Source organism: Sciurus vulgaris (genome assembly GCF_902686455.1).
Source record: "Sciurus vulgaris genome assembly, chromosome: 16".
Lineage (NCBI taxonomy): Eukaryota > Metazoa > Chordata > Mammalia > Rodentia > Sciuridae > Sciurus > Sciurus vulgaris.
Genome location: NC_136477.1, coordinates 48,844,001 through 48,863,399, shown reverse-complemented (window position 1 = coordinate 48,863,399; position 19,399 = coordinate 48,844,001). Strand labels below are relative to the sequence as shown.

Below are 19,399 nucleotides of genomic sequence, written 5' to 3'. Positions count from 1 at the left end.
AGGGGCTAGGGTTGTGGCTCAGTGGTAATGTGCTCGCCTCGCACAGGTGAAGCGCTAGGTTTGATCCTCAGCACCACATAAAAGTAAATAAAAAATAAAGGCACTGTGTCCATCTACAACTAAAAAATATTTTTAAGAAGAAAGAAAAATAGACTCATCAAAAAATTGCTCTTTCCTCCTTGCCCTTCCCTGTTCCATGAAGACAGGCTGGGCAACAAAGGAGAAAAGGCTACAGTGATCCTGCTGACAAAGGACCAGCCCTGAAAGAAATCAGTACACTCCCCACCTGGGCGTCCACAGGCAGGAAGCAGTGGCATCGCTGACCGAGCAGGGATTGATTTCCTGGTGGCTGTTAAAACAATGCACCAGAGAACAAAGTGCCTTCGAACTAAGAATAGACTAATGTCTCCAAATAAGATTTCCAGGGCCCTGCAGGAATAAATTACTTCCCTGCTCTGTCCCTACTCCACCTTCTACCCTCTGACCTGGCCTGGGCACAAATGTCCCCATCTCAGTAGTGTCTATGCACAGCTCTGAGCACGAGGGGAAAAATGGAAAAGGGGAGACACAGAGAAAGAGATGACAAGGCCTCTACCCTAAGGAGCTCACCCCACGATGGTTCTACAGTTGAGATAAGGAACAGATGTTCCTGCCATCCACATCTTTGGTTTCAGATACGAAGGACAAGAAAACTAAGTCTTGGCACACAACCCATAAAACTGATGGGAATGGGCACTGTATTCTGAAAAGGCACCGAGTAAAGAAGACCTAACTGTATCTGAGCATGAGTCCTCTGCCTGGGGCAAAACATTAATTTTATTGTTATTATTAGCCTTTGGGCAAGTAAACTAACTAACCTCTCTGGATCTCAGCTTCATGATCTATCAACTAAAGAAGTTGGATAGGACTGGGGAGATAGCTCAGTTGGTAGTGTGCTTGCCTCACAAGCATAAGGCCCTGGGTTCAATCCCCAGCGCCACAAAAAAAAAAAGAAAGAAAAGAAAGAAGTTGGATAATATGAGCTTTCTTATCTCATCCAGGGTGAAAGTTTTATGACCCTAAGCACATGTAAACAAGATAGAACCAATACCTTTACCTTTGTGGTCTCACCCATTTAGAAACACTCATTGGGCAGTTCAGATGAGTCAGACTCTGAACCTGACAGTGGCACACAAACACAAAAAAACATCTCTTCCATTTTTGATTTCTTGAGGGAGAAAGGGAAAGAGAGGGGAGAGGAAATGGAGTGAACAATTAGAGCAGAGCAGAGCTGTTCACCTGGTGCTGTGGTCCTGCATGGAAATATTCAGAACTATGTGCAATTTTCTGAAGAGAATACTCAAAGATGCATGTAGCCTCATGGAGGCAGAGGGCTGGTAGCTTTGAGAAACTGGGATAGACTAAGTACCACACTAAATTTTTAGTATATGTGGGTGCTTGAAGAGTTAGCAACCAAGAGTCCTCAACATGTACAGGGGAATAAATGCCCAAAGAATATGAACCTGAGCATCTTTGGTGCAAAGCCCACCTCTTACCCAAGGCAGTGATGAGCTGTGCAGGTGACTGCTCCCTGCCACTGGGCCTCCGTGTGCTTGCTCATTCCATGAACCAGGAGATGACAAGCATTTAATAGGCCAGGGCAGGATCATACCTGTCTGGCCCGGGACCACAGTATCTGCCCAACAGGGGCTTGAGAGGATCAAATGAGATGACCCATGTATGACACTCGTCACTAGCCAAGAACTAAGAGGTCATAGGGGATAGCCATTTATCATGTATTTGTTGAGGACCTAGTATGTGCCAGGTCTCAGGTTAAATGTTCTCAACACTTCATCATTTATTGCTCCCATATGTATCCCCCCTGAAACATGATAAGAGATGATCTCCATGGTAGATCAGTTTAGTACTCAGAAAACATGGATGCCCTCCCCTGACCTCCATGGCTTGATCCTATGACTTCCTCTGGCCAAGAGAATATGAGTGGAAGGGATGATGTTTCAATTCTGAGCCTACACCTTAAAAGACACTGTCTGTTTGTGCTTGCTCCTCTGAAGTTTCTAATCTCCACTAGAGAAAAATAAACATGTGAACCCATGTGGGACAGACCACCCTAGTCAACCTGTGCTCCTGTGAGCAGAATAACAAATATTTGCTTGTTACTGTTTGCCACTGAGCTTGGGGGTGGTTGTTACTCAGCAAAAGCTGACTGAGACAGTCCTCTTTACCCATATCTAGAGATTCCTTTCTTACTTCTCACCAAGGCAACATTTCAGAAATCAGGACATTTTGTGCTTTTCTTTTCATTTATTCTCCAGGCTGTTAATGGCCCATGCAAAGAAGATAGCAGAGGCTTAAAAACAAACAAACAAACCATATTTTGGCCATCCATACATTTGCCACAAAATCAGGTGCAAAGCCCATTTTCAGGTTGGGTCTGATGAATGAAAGGACAGGGTTACCTGGGAAGAACATGGTCAAAATGACAAAGAAGCCACAACTTGGACCTCAGATGCTAAGAGTCATTGATTCTACAGCCCCCAAAGTGTGGGAAGTGGACTCTGGTGTGACATAAAATCATCTTAGACCATATATGGTAGACCTCTATATATTTATTATAATGCATTTTAGGAAACATATCCAACCTATAATTTCAGGACTATGACTACCTAGAATGAACCTAATATCTAAAAACAAATAAACAAAACCAAAAATAAACTACACAATTTAAGGAAAAATGGTAAGTGAAAAATAATGGCACATGTGGTGTGTGGATATGGAAAAAACAAGTCTGGGAAACAGATCCATTTCAGGTCTCTTTTTCCTACAAATCACAATCACAACCATAATGAGTATTTTTGACCACCAACAAGCTGCACCATTTGAAGGAATTCACAGATACTATTTCACAAACTCTTCAGAGCCCATGAAACAGGAACTATTATCATCCCATTCTGCAGGTGAGGTAGCTAAGACCCAGAGAGGTAAGGAACCTACATCAAGTCATAGAGTAAGGGACAATGAGGACTTGTGAAATCAGGCTGGCAACCTCAGGATCAAGTGCTTAACAGTTCTGTCTCTACTGCCCCTGGATGGAGTCCCTGCCACCAGGAAAGCCAGCACTGCCATGGTTAAGTACAGAACCCAGAACTGGGCCCCAAACTCCTGACTTCCAGTCCTGTGCTCTTGGCCCTGCTCCATAAGGAGCACTGTGGAGAGAACCTCTGGAGCTTACGGCAGGACCAGGTGGACCAGGGAAGAAAGGGAGAGAGGAGGTAAGTATCACAAGAAGATGTGGCAGGGATGGGGTGGGGAAGGAGCCACACAGCCAAGCCCAGGCAAGTATACCAGGGATGCGGAGAAGCTGGATATGGATGAAGCTATTCAGAACAAAAAGGCTGGTAGAGCCTGGGTGGCACCAGGGGCTGCTTCTCTTCCCAAGAGAGCTGCCCACCCCGCCACACTGGGAACGGTTCCCCTAAGTAACAGCCACATTGTCTATATTTAGGTCCTAAGGCCACCCATTGTTTCTGTCCAGGTTGACTGTCGGGGCCACCACCCTGACCTTGTCCCCTGAGTCATACTTGAATGAGTGTTCTGTCAAGAGGGACCTTTTCAGGATCTGCTTTGAATCAGCTTCCCCTTCCACGGCCTCCACTTCATTCCTGCACAAGCTGTAAAAACACGGCTGGGAAAGGGGTTTGAAAATGAAGTAGCAACCTTCCATGAAATGCATTGCTTCTTTCCCTCCACAAAATCAAACCAGGTCCACATTTATCTCAGGACAAAGGCTCCTGGAGCCCTGCTGTTGCTAAACCCATACGTGCTTAGGAGTCATTTCTCTGGTAGCCACCAACAGGTTCTGGGGTCAATACGAGGTGGGGTATGGATCGCGTTTGCTGAATGCTGACCCTGCTAAGCACTGTCATGAGGGACTTCAACTAATCCTCAGGACAGCACAGCAAGATAGGCACTGTTTATCATCCCATTGTAAAAAGGAGAAAATACATTCAGAGAAGTTCAATGACAGGCCTTGAATTGCATGGCCAGAAAGAAGCAATGCTGAGACTCCAAACCACACCTGTTTGGTTGTGAAGCCCAACCCTTCACCACCACCATATCCCAGTTCTCCACAGGTACAGATCTACCTTGGCCAGAGTTTATCAGACCTTTAAAAGGTTCTCCACATCCTGCTTCCCTCTTCTTCCTCCCACACTCAGGTTCAATTCCCTAGAACCTTCCCCTGGAGATTCTCAGAGCTAAGGAATCGAAACTCATTCGATAATATTTCCAAGAACAGAATAAAGATCAGGAGCCAGCCAGCTTGTTAAATTTTGAGTACCAGTTGATATCCTTGGGAAATGAGTGGTTAAAAACACTCATTAAATCATTTGACTTTGAAACAGGGCAGCCGTGAAAATTAAATTTTACGTTTTGTGCAAGGCAGGTGCATGACACAGACTTGTATCAGAGCTGAAATGACTTTAGAGGTCTCATCATTAGGTGGGGAAACTGAGTTCAGAGGAGGAGGTGACTTGTCATAGGTGCCTCTTATTTAGGCACTAACTAGACCACACCGCGTATTTACCGAAAGGGGATGACGTGACAAAGGACTAGAAAGCAGAGTGTCCCTGCAGATGCTGAACATGGTAGTCCTCAAAAGGACCCCAGCATCCAAATCATCATGTAGCACCCCATGGTTAAGGGTATCATTTCTGGACCCATTCTGCCCAGGTTTAAAATCTGACTCACTAATCAGCAAGGTCTCCCTGAGCAAATTCTCTTCTCTAACCCTTAGTTTCACTGTCTGCAAAATGGGAATGATAATAATAGCCAATCTCTCTGGTATTGTCAGAATTTCATAAGCTAATGTGAGTAAAGAACTTAGTAGCATAATAAACATCTAATATCGGTCAGCTATTATCATATTATATTGTTATTAACCATTGCATTAAGCTTCATTCACATGACGTAAATAACTTTAACTTGATAATTTTCATATCTCAAAGGCTCAAAAATTATCCATCAAGCGAGCAAATAGCTGGGTGAGACGGAAGAAGTGAAAGCTAGGTCACACAAGAGGATGAATACATGTCTGTACAACATCAGCTGAATAAAAAGGAAGCCCCCAAATAGGAAAATATATTTGCAAATCATACATCTGATAAGGGTTAAATATCCAGAACATATAGAGAACTCCTAAAACTCAACAACAAAAGACAAACAATCTGATTCAAAAATAGGCAAAGAACTTGCACAGACATTTTGCTAAAGAAAACATATATGAGCCAATAAAGCAATGAAAAGATGCTTAACATCAGTAGTCATTAGAGAAATGCAAATACAAACTACAATATGATAACTCTTCATACCCATTAGGATAAGTTACTACCAAAAGAAAAAAAAAAAAAAAGAAAACAAGTGTTGACAAGGATCCAAAAAACCTGGAACCCTTGTGCACACAAGGTGGGAATGTCAAATAGCAAAGATGCTGTGAAAAAGATTAGGGCAGTTCCTCAAAAATTAAAAATTTTGATCCAGCAATTCCACTTTTGGGTATAACCCCCTAAAATTGAAATCAAGTTCTCAAAAAGATATTTGTACACCCATCTTCATAGCAAGATTATTCCCAGTTGCCAAAAGATGGAAGCAACCCATGGGTCCATGGAGCACTGAATGGTTAAGCAAAAATGTGTTAAATACATAAACTGGAATATTGTTCAGCCTAAAACAGTGCGGAAATTCTGATGCAAGCTGCAATGTGGATAAAACTTGAGGACACTCTGCTAAGTGAAATGAGTCAGTTACAAAAAGACAAGTACTGTTTGACTCAAGTTGTATGGGATACTTAGAGTAGTCAAAATCAGAGAGACAGAAAATAGAGCTGGGAGCAGTGGCATATGCCTATAATCCTGCAGCTTGGGAGGCTGAGATAGGATTGTGAGTTCAAAGACAGCTTTAGAAATAGTGAGGCACTCAGCAACTCAGTGAGACCCTGTCTCTAAATAGAATACAAAATAGAGCTGCTGGGGATGTGGCTCAGTGGTCGAGTGCCCCTGAGTTCAATCTCCAGTATCCCAAAAAAAAAAAGAAGAGAGGTTGTCACGGGTTGGGGAAAGGGGGAAACAGGGAGTTACTGATTAATGGATAGAGTTTCCAGTTTTGCAGAATGAAAAGAGTTATGGGATGGAGGGGAGATCATTATGAATGTATTTAATATCACTGAACTGGATACTTAAAAATGATTAAGATGACAAATTTAATGATATATGATTTTGAACACAATAAAAAGAACTAAAAACAGTATGTCCATGAGTCATGTACAAGAGTTAGAACCTGGATTACAAAAATCAGTCTCAGAAACATTATTCTGATGAAAGGAATAGAAAAAGCTAGAGGCACTGCCTTTAGAAAGTAGGTTTCTGAGCTAGTGCAGTGGCAGACACCTGTAATCACAACATTTTAGGAGACCGAGGCAGGATAACAGACATGAAGTCAGCCTTAGCAATTTAGCAAGACCTTCTCAAAATTGAAAAAAAAAAAAAATTAAAAGGGGTCAGGGTGTAGGTCACTAGTAAAGCACCCCTGGGTTCAAACCCCAGTATCACAAACATACAAAAGCAGTTTTGGCTTACTCAAAATTTCAGCACCTACCACCATATAAACAAATACAGTAAATAAAAGGGACAAGGAGTATAAGCTTAAGGACTCTAACCATTCAACCCACAGAAACAAAATATCTGCAGTATTCCTCTCAAATTAACTCAAACCAAGCATCAGCACTCTGAATGAAAGGTCTGAGTCTCCACTGACTGTTACCTTACTTCATCTTCCCCACCATGAACCCATTCTTAACACAGAATCACTCTAGAGAAACCTGTAAAGAGTTGGCCCAAGCAGAAATGAACTTTCAAAACTGAGTCCAGCCATCTCCCAACCCAAAGAAGAAAAGATGATCCTAGAGGTCCACTTTGTGAATAAACAACAAGAACATCAAAACAGAAGCCAGTTGCATCCTTTTTTCTCTCTTTGCTTTCCCATTAATTAAAAAAAACAGTTCATTGGCCGGACATAAAGGTACATGCTTGTAATCCCAGTGGCTTGGGAACCTGAGATAGGAGGATTACAAGTTCAAGACCAGCCTTAGCAACTTAGTCAGCCCTTGTCTCAAAATTTTAAAACTAAAATAAAAAAAAAAAAAAAATGTATGGTATAAGGTACCCTCCGTTCAATCCCCAGTACCTAAATAAATAAATAAATACAGGGTTTTTTGTAAAAGTTTTTTTTTTTTTTTTTAAATGCTAGTATCAGAGCAAAGAGTGAACAGCCCTGTCCCCTTGTGCTCCTCCAATCACAGATGTTAGAGGAGGCACTAACAGGACGCACGCCACTTAGCTCACCATCGCAACCACGCACAACACTCTGAGATCTTCAACACCACCACACAGCTCCTTCCTGGTTCATAATAAAAGAAGGCAGGAATTTGGCTCCATCACCCAGTGTTTTTAATAGCAGCTCACTGCTCAGTTCCTTGGGAGGTGAGAAGACCTCTGTGCCTGCCCACACCTCCACTCCTGGCTCCTTGTAGAGTGTTGGCTTGGAGTCAGGAGCCATCCATCCCTGGTTCAGCAGCAGGGAGCTTACCTGCGCCCGGACAAAGAAGCAGCACCACACCATGGGGCGCTCTGACCTCATCCACCCGGACTCCCCGGGCCTCTAACTGCGGCAGACCCTTGCAGACGGGATTCTCTGAGTGAGGCTGAGCATGGTTTCCCTGAAGGAACTCCTCCCCACCACTGGGGCTGCATGACAGGAAGTGACAGGGGCTATCAGTTACAAGTGTCAGAAGCTGAGAGCCGCACCAGCCCAGGGCTCCCCACCTCTGGCAGTTTCCTCACCGGCTGCAGCTGCTCTTTCAGAGCACTCTGCCTTTTGGCATACAAAAGTATACCAGAAATTCAGTTTCTGGCTGACAATGCCCAGTCTATTCGAAGCAAACAGTGCTCACTGGGGTCCCACCTAAAGCCACACTGGGTATCCCTGTAGTTCTAAGGGATGTGCTGCCTCATGTCTGGAGCTTTATGGACCCAAACATTAAGGTGAAATGACGAGAAGGCAGCACTAGGAAAGGGGTACTGGAAGGAGAGTTTTGGGTGTTCAAAGAGAAATCAATGGTCCCCTTGAACTTCACCCAGAATCAGCAGTCCTGCCCAGGACACAGAGCACATATTGAGTCCCAATTTAAAAGCTACTACACACCCATCCGTTTCTTTCTTCTTACTTACACAAATCTGGCATCTTCCCTTCAGAGCCCTTTCAAAATAGCTGCTTCTGGAAACCTCCCTTTCGGCTTTTGTCAAGGATAACAAGAGGCCTTCCTGCTCTCCTCAGAGTATGATGGGAGTAACTCCAGGGGGACATTTCTCATTTTGTGGACTGAAGCTCTCACCAGAAGGAGCAGCTTGTACTAGTCGCCTGCTTTTTACAATTCAAACTCCCCTTGGGTGAGGTAGATGGTCTCATCAGGACCTATGAGGCTAGTGGGGTGGGGAGAATATGCTGGATGCAACTGTTTCCACTATAACCAAGCACCTCCTGCTCTCTGCACAGTGGTAATGAGTCTAGAGCCCAAGTTTTCAATTATTCTTTTCTTGGTTTTCTTTTAGCTCTCCAATGGAGCAAAATTTGATTTGCAAAATTCTTCCTAACAGGAAGGTTCAGCTGCAAAGATTTAGCTCAGGGTTGCCTGAGACCTTCTTACAAATGCACAGATTTGGAAGAGCCTTCATTTGTCTCTGCCTCTGGGTCAGAGGACTCAGCAGTGATCTGATTCATTTAGATAACAAGCTTCTGGTCTAACAGAAGAAGACTCAATTCAAGGACTGACTTTGGAGTTTAGGAGGAAGCTGGCCCACCCCATTCCTGTTGCCAGGGATTTGCAAAACATGCTGAGAGAGTCAAGAAATAACCAAGCCTGGTGAATTCATTTTTTATGGGTACAAAGTCTGAGAAGACCTCTCAAAGCAAGAGATGAAGGAGCAGGAGTAGGCTGGCATGCTCTAAAAGAACAGGGAAAGGCCACCTGGGGGAGGTGCAGAACCCAAGGTCAATTCAAAAGAAATGCAAATACTTGGATAGGTCTGGAGGCTGCACTGGCAGACTTGGGTCCTACTTCGAGGAGTGTGAGGGGTCACAACTGTTTGAAGAAAGAAGGAAGTGAAATCACTATTAAAAGAGCTCTCGATTTTAGGCAAGCATCTGGGTCACCCTAGGGTTGGCACTCAGGAAGTCCTCAAATTTCTATAGCAGTGCCTATTGAAAGATGGGTTTCAGACCATCCTTGGGATTCCCTACTTCCCACAGACTGAAACCCCACAAAGCAAGTGAGGTTGAGAAGTGGCTGGAGGGGGCAAGGGCTTCTTGTTCCAGTCTCCCACATAGCTTCCCAGATTTGTCCAGGCCAGTCTACAATCTGAGATTAGCTAGCTTTGGGGACAACTCAACTAATGAAGAATGTCAGTGTCTTGGGGACCTCTGGAAGGTTCTCTAAGCCCAGCCCCTCCCCTCCTGGAGAATCTGCAAACAAGCCGCTTCAAAGGGTCAGCCTCACCTCTGTGAGCATCCAAGGGAAATGAGATGACCAGAGCACTCTACAGTTTGAATATTTTCAGGGGAGGAAGGGTATATTCACATCAACTAATCCTAGAATGAGTCAACCTAACTTCCGGCTGCTGTGAATGGAAAAGAAGAATTGAAACTGTGGGTTGTAACACTTCATGGAAGGAGGGAGGGAGACAGGAAGGAGAAAGGGCCAGCAGACACCCTGCCAGGGAGAGGGGCAAAGCCTGCCAGTAGGAAAGAGAGACCAGGGCACAGTCATTTCTTTTGCTGCAGCTCTCTCTCTGACCAGAACCAATAACTCCAGTAATGAAACTGGTCCATTAACATGGCACCTCAAGAAAAAAATTTCAATAATAAGAAGCACCTGACCTGCAGAGTCCAAATCCATTCTGAGTTACAGAATGAGAGCTTGAAAAGGAACAGAAATTTTCTCTATGGCACCTAGGATACTAAAACAAGTATTCAAATGTGGTTTTCTACTCTTTTTAAAATTTTAAGAGTGTCATCTAATTACAGTCAAGCCATAGGGAAGAATATACAGTAAAATGTGAGTCTTCCCGAAGGCACTTTGCCAGAGGCACTGGGGTTAAAGCAAGATGTAGACAGACAGGAGGTCATAAACCCAAATGCCTTCAGGACCAGGAGGTAAAGTACCTGAAAGCAAAGGCCCATGGACACTGGGGCAGCACTGAGAATGTTTGCCTGAGCACAGTTCCAGTTAGCTGGGGCCCAATGGGGCGACTGGCTCAGGGTGATCAGACATTCCAGTTTTCTCAAAAGATATCCTTGCTTGTATATAAAATCTTTCAATTTTTAAGTGCTCACGACTATTCATCATTGTAGGAAATACTATAAAGATCACACAACACAGTGCTGGCTGGATCTGACCTGAGGGCTGCCAGTTTGCAACCTCTGGTGGCAGTTCTTTCAAATACTTCCTTCTATCTAAACACACTAATTGCTGATTGGTTGGTTGGTTTGGTTTGATTTGGCTTGTTTATTATTTTTCCTAAAAATGGGATGACATTGTTCAACCACTTATATTCTTCACATAAGAGCGGGGACATCTTTTTTTTTTTTTTTTTTTTTTTTGCGGTGCTGGAGATCGAACCCAGGGCCTTGTGCATGCAAGGCAAGCACTCTACCATCTGAGCTATAGCCCCAGCCCAAGAGCTGGGACATCTTTCATATCATACAGAGTTTCACCCTCTTGCTGCAGGGCACACCATGACATAGAAGAATGAACCTTCACTCATTTAGCCCCTGCCCCGTGGACATCCTGCAAACATGATAAATGCGTGAAATATTGCTTCTCAGCTGTTCATTTCTTTCACTTCTGCTAATGTTGAGAACTTCACTCATGATGAAACTACACTTGAGCCAAGTGCAGTGGTTCAGCCTGTAATCCCAGCAACTTGGGAGGCTGAGGCAGGAGGATCCAAGTTCAAAGCCAGCCTCAGAAACTTAGTGAGACCCTAAGTAACTTAGGGAGACCCTGTCTCAAAACATAAAAAGGGCTAGGGATGTGGCTCAGTGGTTAAGTGCCGCAGGGTTAAATCCCTGGTAGAAAGAAAGAAAGGAAAGAAAGGAAGAAAGGAAGAAAGGAAAAAAAAAGAAAGAAAAGAAAAGAAAGAAAGAAATCGCACCTGAGTGCAGTTAATAAAACATAAAGCCACAATGACAAATCCATAAAATGTGACTGAAGATTTCTGATATTTTAACATGAGCCCTTAACCATATGTTTTTGTTTGATCTTCAATATTATTATCTATACTTTGCAGATTTTTAAAACCAGAAATCTGAAAAGGTAGCATGAGCCTACCTTATGCACAGGACCTAGAGGCAGGGAAGTCAGTCAGGAGCGGAACCCCAAGTATTGACTTCAAAGCTCCTGTTTCCTACATGCCTTCAGCTCCATCCCCCAATAGCCAGCCAGAAACCTGTTCCAGAATATTCTAGAATGTGACAAATTGGACCAGAACCATTGGAAAAGACCAGGGGTGCTATGAATGGGACAATTCATTTACGTCTTGAAAAGAAAAGCCTCATTTTAAAGCCTTAAATCAAATTCATCTAAGGTCAATCCTATATACATTAAAGACAGATGTTATATGAAAAAAAAAAATGACATTGTGGGGGTGTAAGTTCTCAGGGGATGATATTTTCTTTAAGTGTGTGGAGGTGAATCACATATTTCTACATGGGAAACTACCTATCAGGCACCTGCAATGCAAAGAGTGTTCCCTAGGTTCTTATACTTGGTTAAATAATGAAACTGGTGACTTTGGACTCCAAAGAAACCAGCATCAAAACGAGGACTTAGTTAAAATGAACACTTGGAGACATCACTGGAGCCAGAGCAGCTATGTTTCCTGTGCTGATAGCTGAGGGCACTTTCATTTGAGAAGTTTCGGGCAGTTTCCTCACTGCAGATATTTTCAGGACCATATTTATAGGGGCTATGAAATTTTCATTTGCATAAAACAAAATGGTTAGAATTCAACAGAATTCCTTCTTTATTAAGAGTTAGCAAAGAAGGGAAGTTCTTCTAATCTAAATTCATTCTGGTTAATTTTTTTTTTTTCCCCATTTGTACCCAACTAGCCACAGATGTCATAAAAAGTGAGAGTTGGAAGGTAGTGTCAAAATCCTTAACCATATCCCATTGGTTAAAATTTGTAAATAATTCTGCAAACTGAATTGAAAAAGAAGCAAAACAATCTCAGTAGAAATGGGGTAGTACCCAAAATACAAAGAACCCAATCAATAAATGGACTAGGGCTGGGGAGATAGCTCAGTCGGTAGAGTGCTTGCCTTGCATGCACAAGGCCCTGGGTTTGATCCCCAGCACTGCAAAAAATAAATAAATAAATAAATAAATAAATAAATGCCCAAATACAAAGAATGAATATACTTTAAAAAAAATAAAAAATAAAAAAATAAATGGGCTAAGGAACTGGGGAGACACTTCACAGAAGATAAACAGGTGATCAACAAATACATGAAAAAGTGCCCATCATCTCTAGTGATTACATAAATGCAAATTAAAACCACTCTAAGATTTTATCTAACTCCAATTGGAATGGCTATTATCAAGAACATAAGCAATAAAAAGTATCAGCGTGGATATGGGGAAAAAGGTACACTCATACATTGCTGGTGGAGTTGTAAATTGGTGCAGCCACTCTGGAAAGCAGTATGGAGATTCCTCAGAAAACCTGGAATGGATCCGCCTTTTGACCCAGCTATCCCACTCTTCAGTTTACACTCAAAGGACTTAAAATCAGCATACTACAGTAAGGCAGTCACATCAATGTTCATAGCAGCTCAATTCACAATAGCTAGATTGTGGAACCAACCTAGATGCTCTTCAGTTGATGAATGGATAAAGAAACTGTGGTATATATACATGATAGAATATTATTCAGCCATAAAGAAGAATAAAATTATAGCATTTGCTGGTAAATGAATGGAGTTAGAGAATATCATGCTAAGTGAAATAAGCCAAGCCCAAAAAACCAAAGGCTGAATGTTTTCTCTGATAAGTGGATAACGATACATAACACGGGGGTGTGGTGGAGGTGGGGAGAGAAGAATGGAGGAACTCTGGATGGGGGAGAGGAAATGGGACAGGAGGAAGTGGGGGAAGGAAAAATAGTGAACTGAGACAGACATCATCACCCTATATCCATGTATAATTACATGAATGGTGTGAATCTACATTGTATACAACCATAGAAATGAAAAGTTGTACCCCATTTGTGTACAATGAATCAAAATGCAGTCCGTAAAAATAAAAATAGTTTAAAAAAAAGAAATGGGGTGGTAGCACTGATCAAATTAAAATGGTCTATTGCCCATTGATTTAACCAGTTTTAACATCAGGAAAGTGTTATTTTGCAGATCTTAGGTTTCTGAAATTGTGGTAAAACTAGGAAATCCAAAATCCATGCTATGGTTGAGAGGGGGGAAACAGCAACACTCTGCGGTGTTAAGTTGGTAGAGGTATAATGCACAGCAAGAAAGAAGTAAAAAGAACTTTAAAACATGTAGAGCCTGGATGGTCAAACATTTTTTTTTAAAGCCCACAAATCAAGTTTTAATTTTTTAAATTTTTATTTTTTGAAATGGGGTCTCAAACTCCTGGGCTCAAGCCATCTTCCTGCCTCTGCCTCCTGGCTGTGGTCATATACTTTCATTGACTGTCTTTCTATCTACTCCTTCCTGCTCTAAGTGTGATCGATTCAGGTAAAATCTGAACAACTGCATTGCCTGCCCCACCATGAACCGTGGACAAATGGGAGGTCCAGACACCATCCCAGGCCAGGACCAACCAATGCAAGGTGATTTAACTCAAGAGATTCTGAGCATTTGGACATGCTGATGCTCTTGTGGAGCCCTGTTTAACATCCCAGTTGGAGAAGATTACAAAGTGATGAGAAGAATGTGGGAAGAGACCTTGCTGCCCAAGGTCAAGAATGAACAAACAGAAAAGTCTTCATCTATGCTTTCAACACAGGAACTAAAGATAAATGATGCTCTAACACGGGAGCCTCGGCGGATGGCTAACCAGGGTAATCTTGAGCGCTTATCTTGCTGCTTTTGTTACAAGCAATCATCTGTGTGCTGTATTTTCTCTCTCTAAACAAACCTGAACTTTTATAGCCAAATTCCTCCTATTATTTTGAAAATGATACAGTCAGCTAGTTTAAAAAACATGAACCAAGGAAAGTCACCTTCTGATGGAGGTTGTGGGCTCCGCCTGTCTTGCTAACAGGAGCAGAGGTAGGAATTTCTGCATGGAGCAGTTGGGGATCCCCTGCAAATAAGCTCATTGGATTTATTTCTTAGAAACATGAGCTTTCTGGGTACAGCTTTTTCAAGGGACTATCAGGTCAGTTAAAAGTGAAACTCCTGTGGGTTGCTGACCTCTGCCTAATTCTTAGGAAGAAAAAAAGGCTTAAAAACTTATTAGCTGATATCTAGCAGCCAAAGAGCTTCCTTACTTGGAAGTGAGACTTACTATTTGGCATTATATTGTCAAAACTGGTTGGGAGTGGAAATTCTGATATGGGGGCGGGGGTAGTACTTCTGACACTTGAACACTTAGGAGGATTTTAAGAAGTAGTTTACTTACTTCAAAAAACAACTGGATACACTGAATTCCTGAGTTAAAATATATAACAATAAGCAAAAATTGTTACTGAAAAGTTTCTCACCAATATTTTAACTCTAGATTCCTCTTTATTGGAAACAATAGTCCGGCTAGAATGATGAATGGTAAATAAATATGGGGATTCGGTGATTTTTTTGGCTCTGCCATTTTCTGATAAGATGACCTGTGAAGTCATTTCACTCCCTTGACCCTTAGTTTTCTCATCTGCAAAGCAGAAAGGCTTCCTCTATCCATCACAGGATGGTCAGGAGGACTACAGGATACTAATTGACATCTATTTAAAGTCAGAACAAAGAATGATAGGGACAGTGGGGGTGCCATATTATTCTATTATTGTATAGGTTTTAATTTGTCCATAATAAAAAATTTTAAAAGACAGAAACAGAGTAATAATTTATTTTTAATTTTTTTTTTTTACAAATAGGAGAGAAAGTTTCTTGATGTAATTATGGACAAATTTTCCTCTTAGCAAGTTGAAAAGTTGGTAACCAAATCTGAAATGGTTTGATTTTTACCCTACTTTATGAGAGCGATCAATTGGGCATCTAATAAATAAGACAATGGAAATGAGCCGTGTACACTTCCCTTCCCTTCCAATGAGAAAAATGAGAAAGTGGTTAAAACTTAAGCCATATTTATTTTTTAAATATTATAATGCTGATTTCTCAGAAATTGCTGTGTTCATCTAAAGAGTTTTAAGAAATCTCCTCAAGAAAACACTAAAGAGGCCAGAAGGGGCGGCATACACCTGTAATCCCAGCAGCTCGGGAGGCCGAGGCAGGAGGATCTCGAGTTCAAAGTCAGCTTCGGCAATGGTGAGGAGCTAAGCAACTCAGTGAGACCCTGTCTCTAAATTAAAAAAAAATAGGGCTGGGGATGTGGCTCAGTGGTTAAGGACCCCTGAATTCAATTCTTGGTACCCCAAAAAAAGAAAATACTAAAGAGACTGAAAATCCTGTGTGTGCCCCCACAACTCAACATTCACTTGGTCAACATAACAATGAAAGTGGCTTTTTGTTTTATGTTTATTCACTTGTACTTGAAGAATATATATTGCCACTTTTCACTGCTTAAATCAAAATCAGAAAGGAATCATCGCATGCGCATGCCAAGGGTCTGGCAGGATGTGCCTTCCAGTCAGCTCCTTCCAGTCAGGGCTCTGCCCTGGATACTTGTCCCTTTAAATCAGACTTCCTGGTGAGAGGAGGGATTTCCGCATGCAGCTTCCTGGAGACCACATATCATAAACAATAAACTTTGCAGCAGAATTATGGACAATAAGCCCCACGTGGCATAACAAAAAGCAATTATAAGCACTGACAATGACTAGGGCATTTCCAGCAAGAATGCAAATCTGTGATAAACACCAGGGAAATAAGTTACCCGCACACCTGCACAAACTTAACTGATTTTTAAAAACAGCTCCTAGCCTCTCAACATAGTAAAAAAGAGTTGCTTCCAGATTCAGCACTGCTTTCCTGCTTTTTTTTTTTTTTTTTTTGGGTGGGGGCAGGTACTGGGATTGAACTCAGGGGCACTCAAACACTGAGCCACATCCCCAGCCCTATTTTGTAATTTATTATAGACAGGGTCTCACTGAGTTGCTTAGCCCCTCGCCATTGCTGAGGATGGCTTTGAACTCAAGATCCTCCTGCCTCAGCCTCCTGAGCCTCTGGGATTACAGGGGTGTGCCACTGTGCCTGGTTTCAGCACTGCTTTCTAAAAATCATTCCTCTAATAGGAAAATAGACCTTTTCTAAAGTGCCCACCTAGCAGATGAACCCCACTGAAGCCAGTGACTCCAGATGTCACTTCCTCAGTGTGTCTCTGCAAGGGCCATGAGGCAAGTGAATGTCTGGGAGGGGCGCTCCCTTCCTAGGTTGAGGGAAGCCCCTACTCAGGAGCCACAGTCCATACTCTACCAAAGGAGATAAGAGTACCACACATTTGCTTCCCAGCCCCCCCTTGCAGCTATGAGCTAGGTTTGGCCAATCTACTACTCCCACCCTCGACCCAGCATTGGGAGCTGGGATGCCTGGCAGCAGAGATGATGCAGATCTCGCTCTGGGAGGGTGGTGGCTGATTGCTGAATCAGTGTTGGTTTATGGTGCAAATGGAACCATCTATCCCGCCTAGCAGTAACAGCAATGGCATGGTGTAATATGGGGGTTGTTCTTGGTTCTCTGGTCCTTCCAAATTTCTCTGAGCTACCCTGGATCCTTGAATAAGTTCATTTACTGCTCAACTCAGTCAAAACTGGGTTTTGTTGCTAGGGGTTGGTTCATGTGCACACAGACAACAGAAAAAGTGAAAGCTGAAGTAGTCTGTGCAATGACACAGAATGATTCTGGGCTCAAGGACTGAACAGCTTCAGTCCACTTGAAAACACCCTTGCTTGGTCTAAAGCCCTGCATCATTTGGCCCCTATCTTCCTCCCGAACCTTATCTCATTCTCTCCTGACCTCCCAAGCTGAGGTCACACTTTCTGTCCCTCATCAGAGTCCCTCTGTCTCTTTGCATTTGCCATTCTTTCTCTCCAGAAAACTCTTCTCCAGCTCTCCACTCACAGCAGTGTCTGTCAGTCTGTTTACAAGAGGCCCTCCCTGACCAGGCTGTCTAAAGGCTCATGCCCCACAACTCATCATATTATTCTGTTGACTTCCCTCCTGTCACTTATTTCATTATTAATAACAACAGCAATCACCACTGCGTGAGGATTTGCTCTGGGTCAGATGCTTGGCTAATTCATTTAATCCATAACCACCCTGGGAGATAGGACCTTTTATTACCCCAAGTTTACAGACAAGGAAACAGGCTCAGAAGGCTTAAGGAGCTTGTTCCAAGTGCCAGTGATGGGACAGGAATTCGAACCTAGGCCTGTGGCATGGGCTTCTCAGCACAGAGCACACTGTTGGACCTGCCAAATCCCACAGTCTTGGAGCACTGGGCACACAGAGGGAGAAGCCAGGAATAATTCTCAGGGTCTTCCCAGAGGAAATGCTATCTCAGGTTGTTAGGGATGTCCAGGAGCGGCCAGGCTGAGTGGAGGAGCAAGAGCAAAGAAAAGAAGTAGGGAACAGCATAGGTCCTTTGGGAAGCAAAAGACAGACAAATGGCCTGTGCAGGGATAGGGCAGGAAGGCTGAGGGACGAGATACTGGAAGCCAAGGTAGGAAATGGGGAAGCAGAGCAAGTGTTTCAGCAAGAACAGCTGCATGACCAGATATACATTCTTTTTGTCAAGAACAGTGGCCATGGCTATATAATATTGGTGAGATGTTTTGGTGGCTCATTTTCTACATATTTTAAAAGTATACATCCATAAATGTATCAGCTAAAAGGCAGGGATTATAACAACAAAATTCCAATTCTGTGCTTCCTGACTCACTTTTTTTGCTAAATAAATGAGATAAGTCTGCCCTTCCAACAGAAGGAGGAGGTAAGCATGGCCCTTCCCTGCAGTGATATGAAAGTGCATAGGGCCCTCTCATGATAATTTATGGAGAGAACAAGGAATTCCCCCCACTACTTGACTTTATGACTCCAATCACCTCTGCCCAGATTCCCCCAGTGTGATAACAAGAACTGCATCTCTGGGTTGTATCATCATTAAAACAAAAGGCTGATTTTTTTTTTCATAAAAATGTACATGGTTTGGACACAAAGACCCTCCTGTATTGAATGAACACCTGGGGTCTGTGGGAGGAGACCCCAGTGTGATCCCCTGAGGCCAAGACCTACCTACTAACAGGCCCTAGGAAATGTCATGGTAAGTATGCAAAGAAGTCTGGAAACACCAAGGTCAGTGTATGTGTGCGGATGTGGTTGTGAGTCTAACTATGAACAGCATAACAAGAGTCACTTCCTAAAGACTACATAAGAAAAAAAAAAATTATAGCAAAATCATGGACAGTAAGTCCCCACATGGCACAACAAAAAGCCATTTTAAGTGCTGACAATGGCAATTCTAATAGGAATGAAAATCTGTGCAAACAGCTGTTGTTGGATATTAATACAAAGGATATTATTACTTGATTATGATATATAACATACACAAGTTATTTTTAAATATAATAGAATATATAACATATAATATAGCAGTAGTGATTGTTATGATCTGCTTTAATCCAATTTAAAGAATTTGTCAACAAAAATGAGGGGGATTAGGAGGGGAGCCCCAAGTGCAGGTGTCTAGGGCATGCCCATTCAATGATTTCCAACCACCTCCAGATACAATATTGGGATTACCTAACCTGGACCCTAGAGCCAGTTTGCTGGGCCAGAGTCTGAACTCCTCTGCAGAGGAGCCACAGACTTGGGAAAGTCACTTACCCTGTAAAGTCTCCATTTCCTCATCCCTGCAAAGGGGCACAGGTAAGCATGATGCCCACTTTACAAATGAGAAAACCTAAGGCTCAGAGATATTAAACAATCACCAAAGGGCACACAGTTAGGCTGACATGCAGGAAATCTGACCCCAAGACAACAGCTAAGCCAGCCCTCAATTCTGAAGACGGGTACAACATGAGGAGGTTATGCCGGCCACAGCCCCTCAGCTGGACAAGTTGACCAATGTGTATGCAGAGATTAGCCCTAAAGAAGAGTG

General features: G+C 42.7%; 1 protein-coding gene across 5 annotated transcripts in view; it reads right to left on the bottom strand.

The window, feature by feature from the left end:
• ARHGEF3 (Rho guanine nucleotide exchange factor 3) overlaps positions 1-19,399 on the bottom strand; it is a 303,446-nt gene that overhangs the window by 161,073 nt on the left and 122,974 nt on the right. Inside the window, exon 1 of one of the 5 annotated variants that reach the window (XM_079116475.1) lies at positions 7,642-7,801. The exons of the other annotated variants lie outside the window; for them this stretch is intronic. Coding sequence (XP_078972601.1) covers positions 7,642-7,692 — 51 coding nt within the window. The 5' untranslated portion in view covers positions 7,693-7,801. Of the gene's footprint in view, positions 1-7,641; positions 7,802-19,399 lie in introns of those variants that run through there. 5 annotated transcript variants of the gene reach the window in all.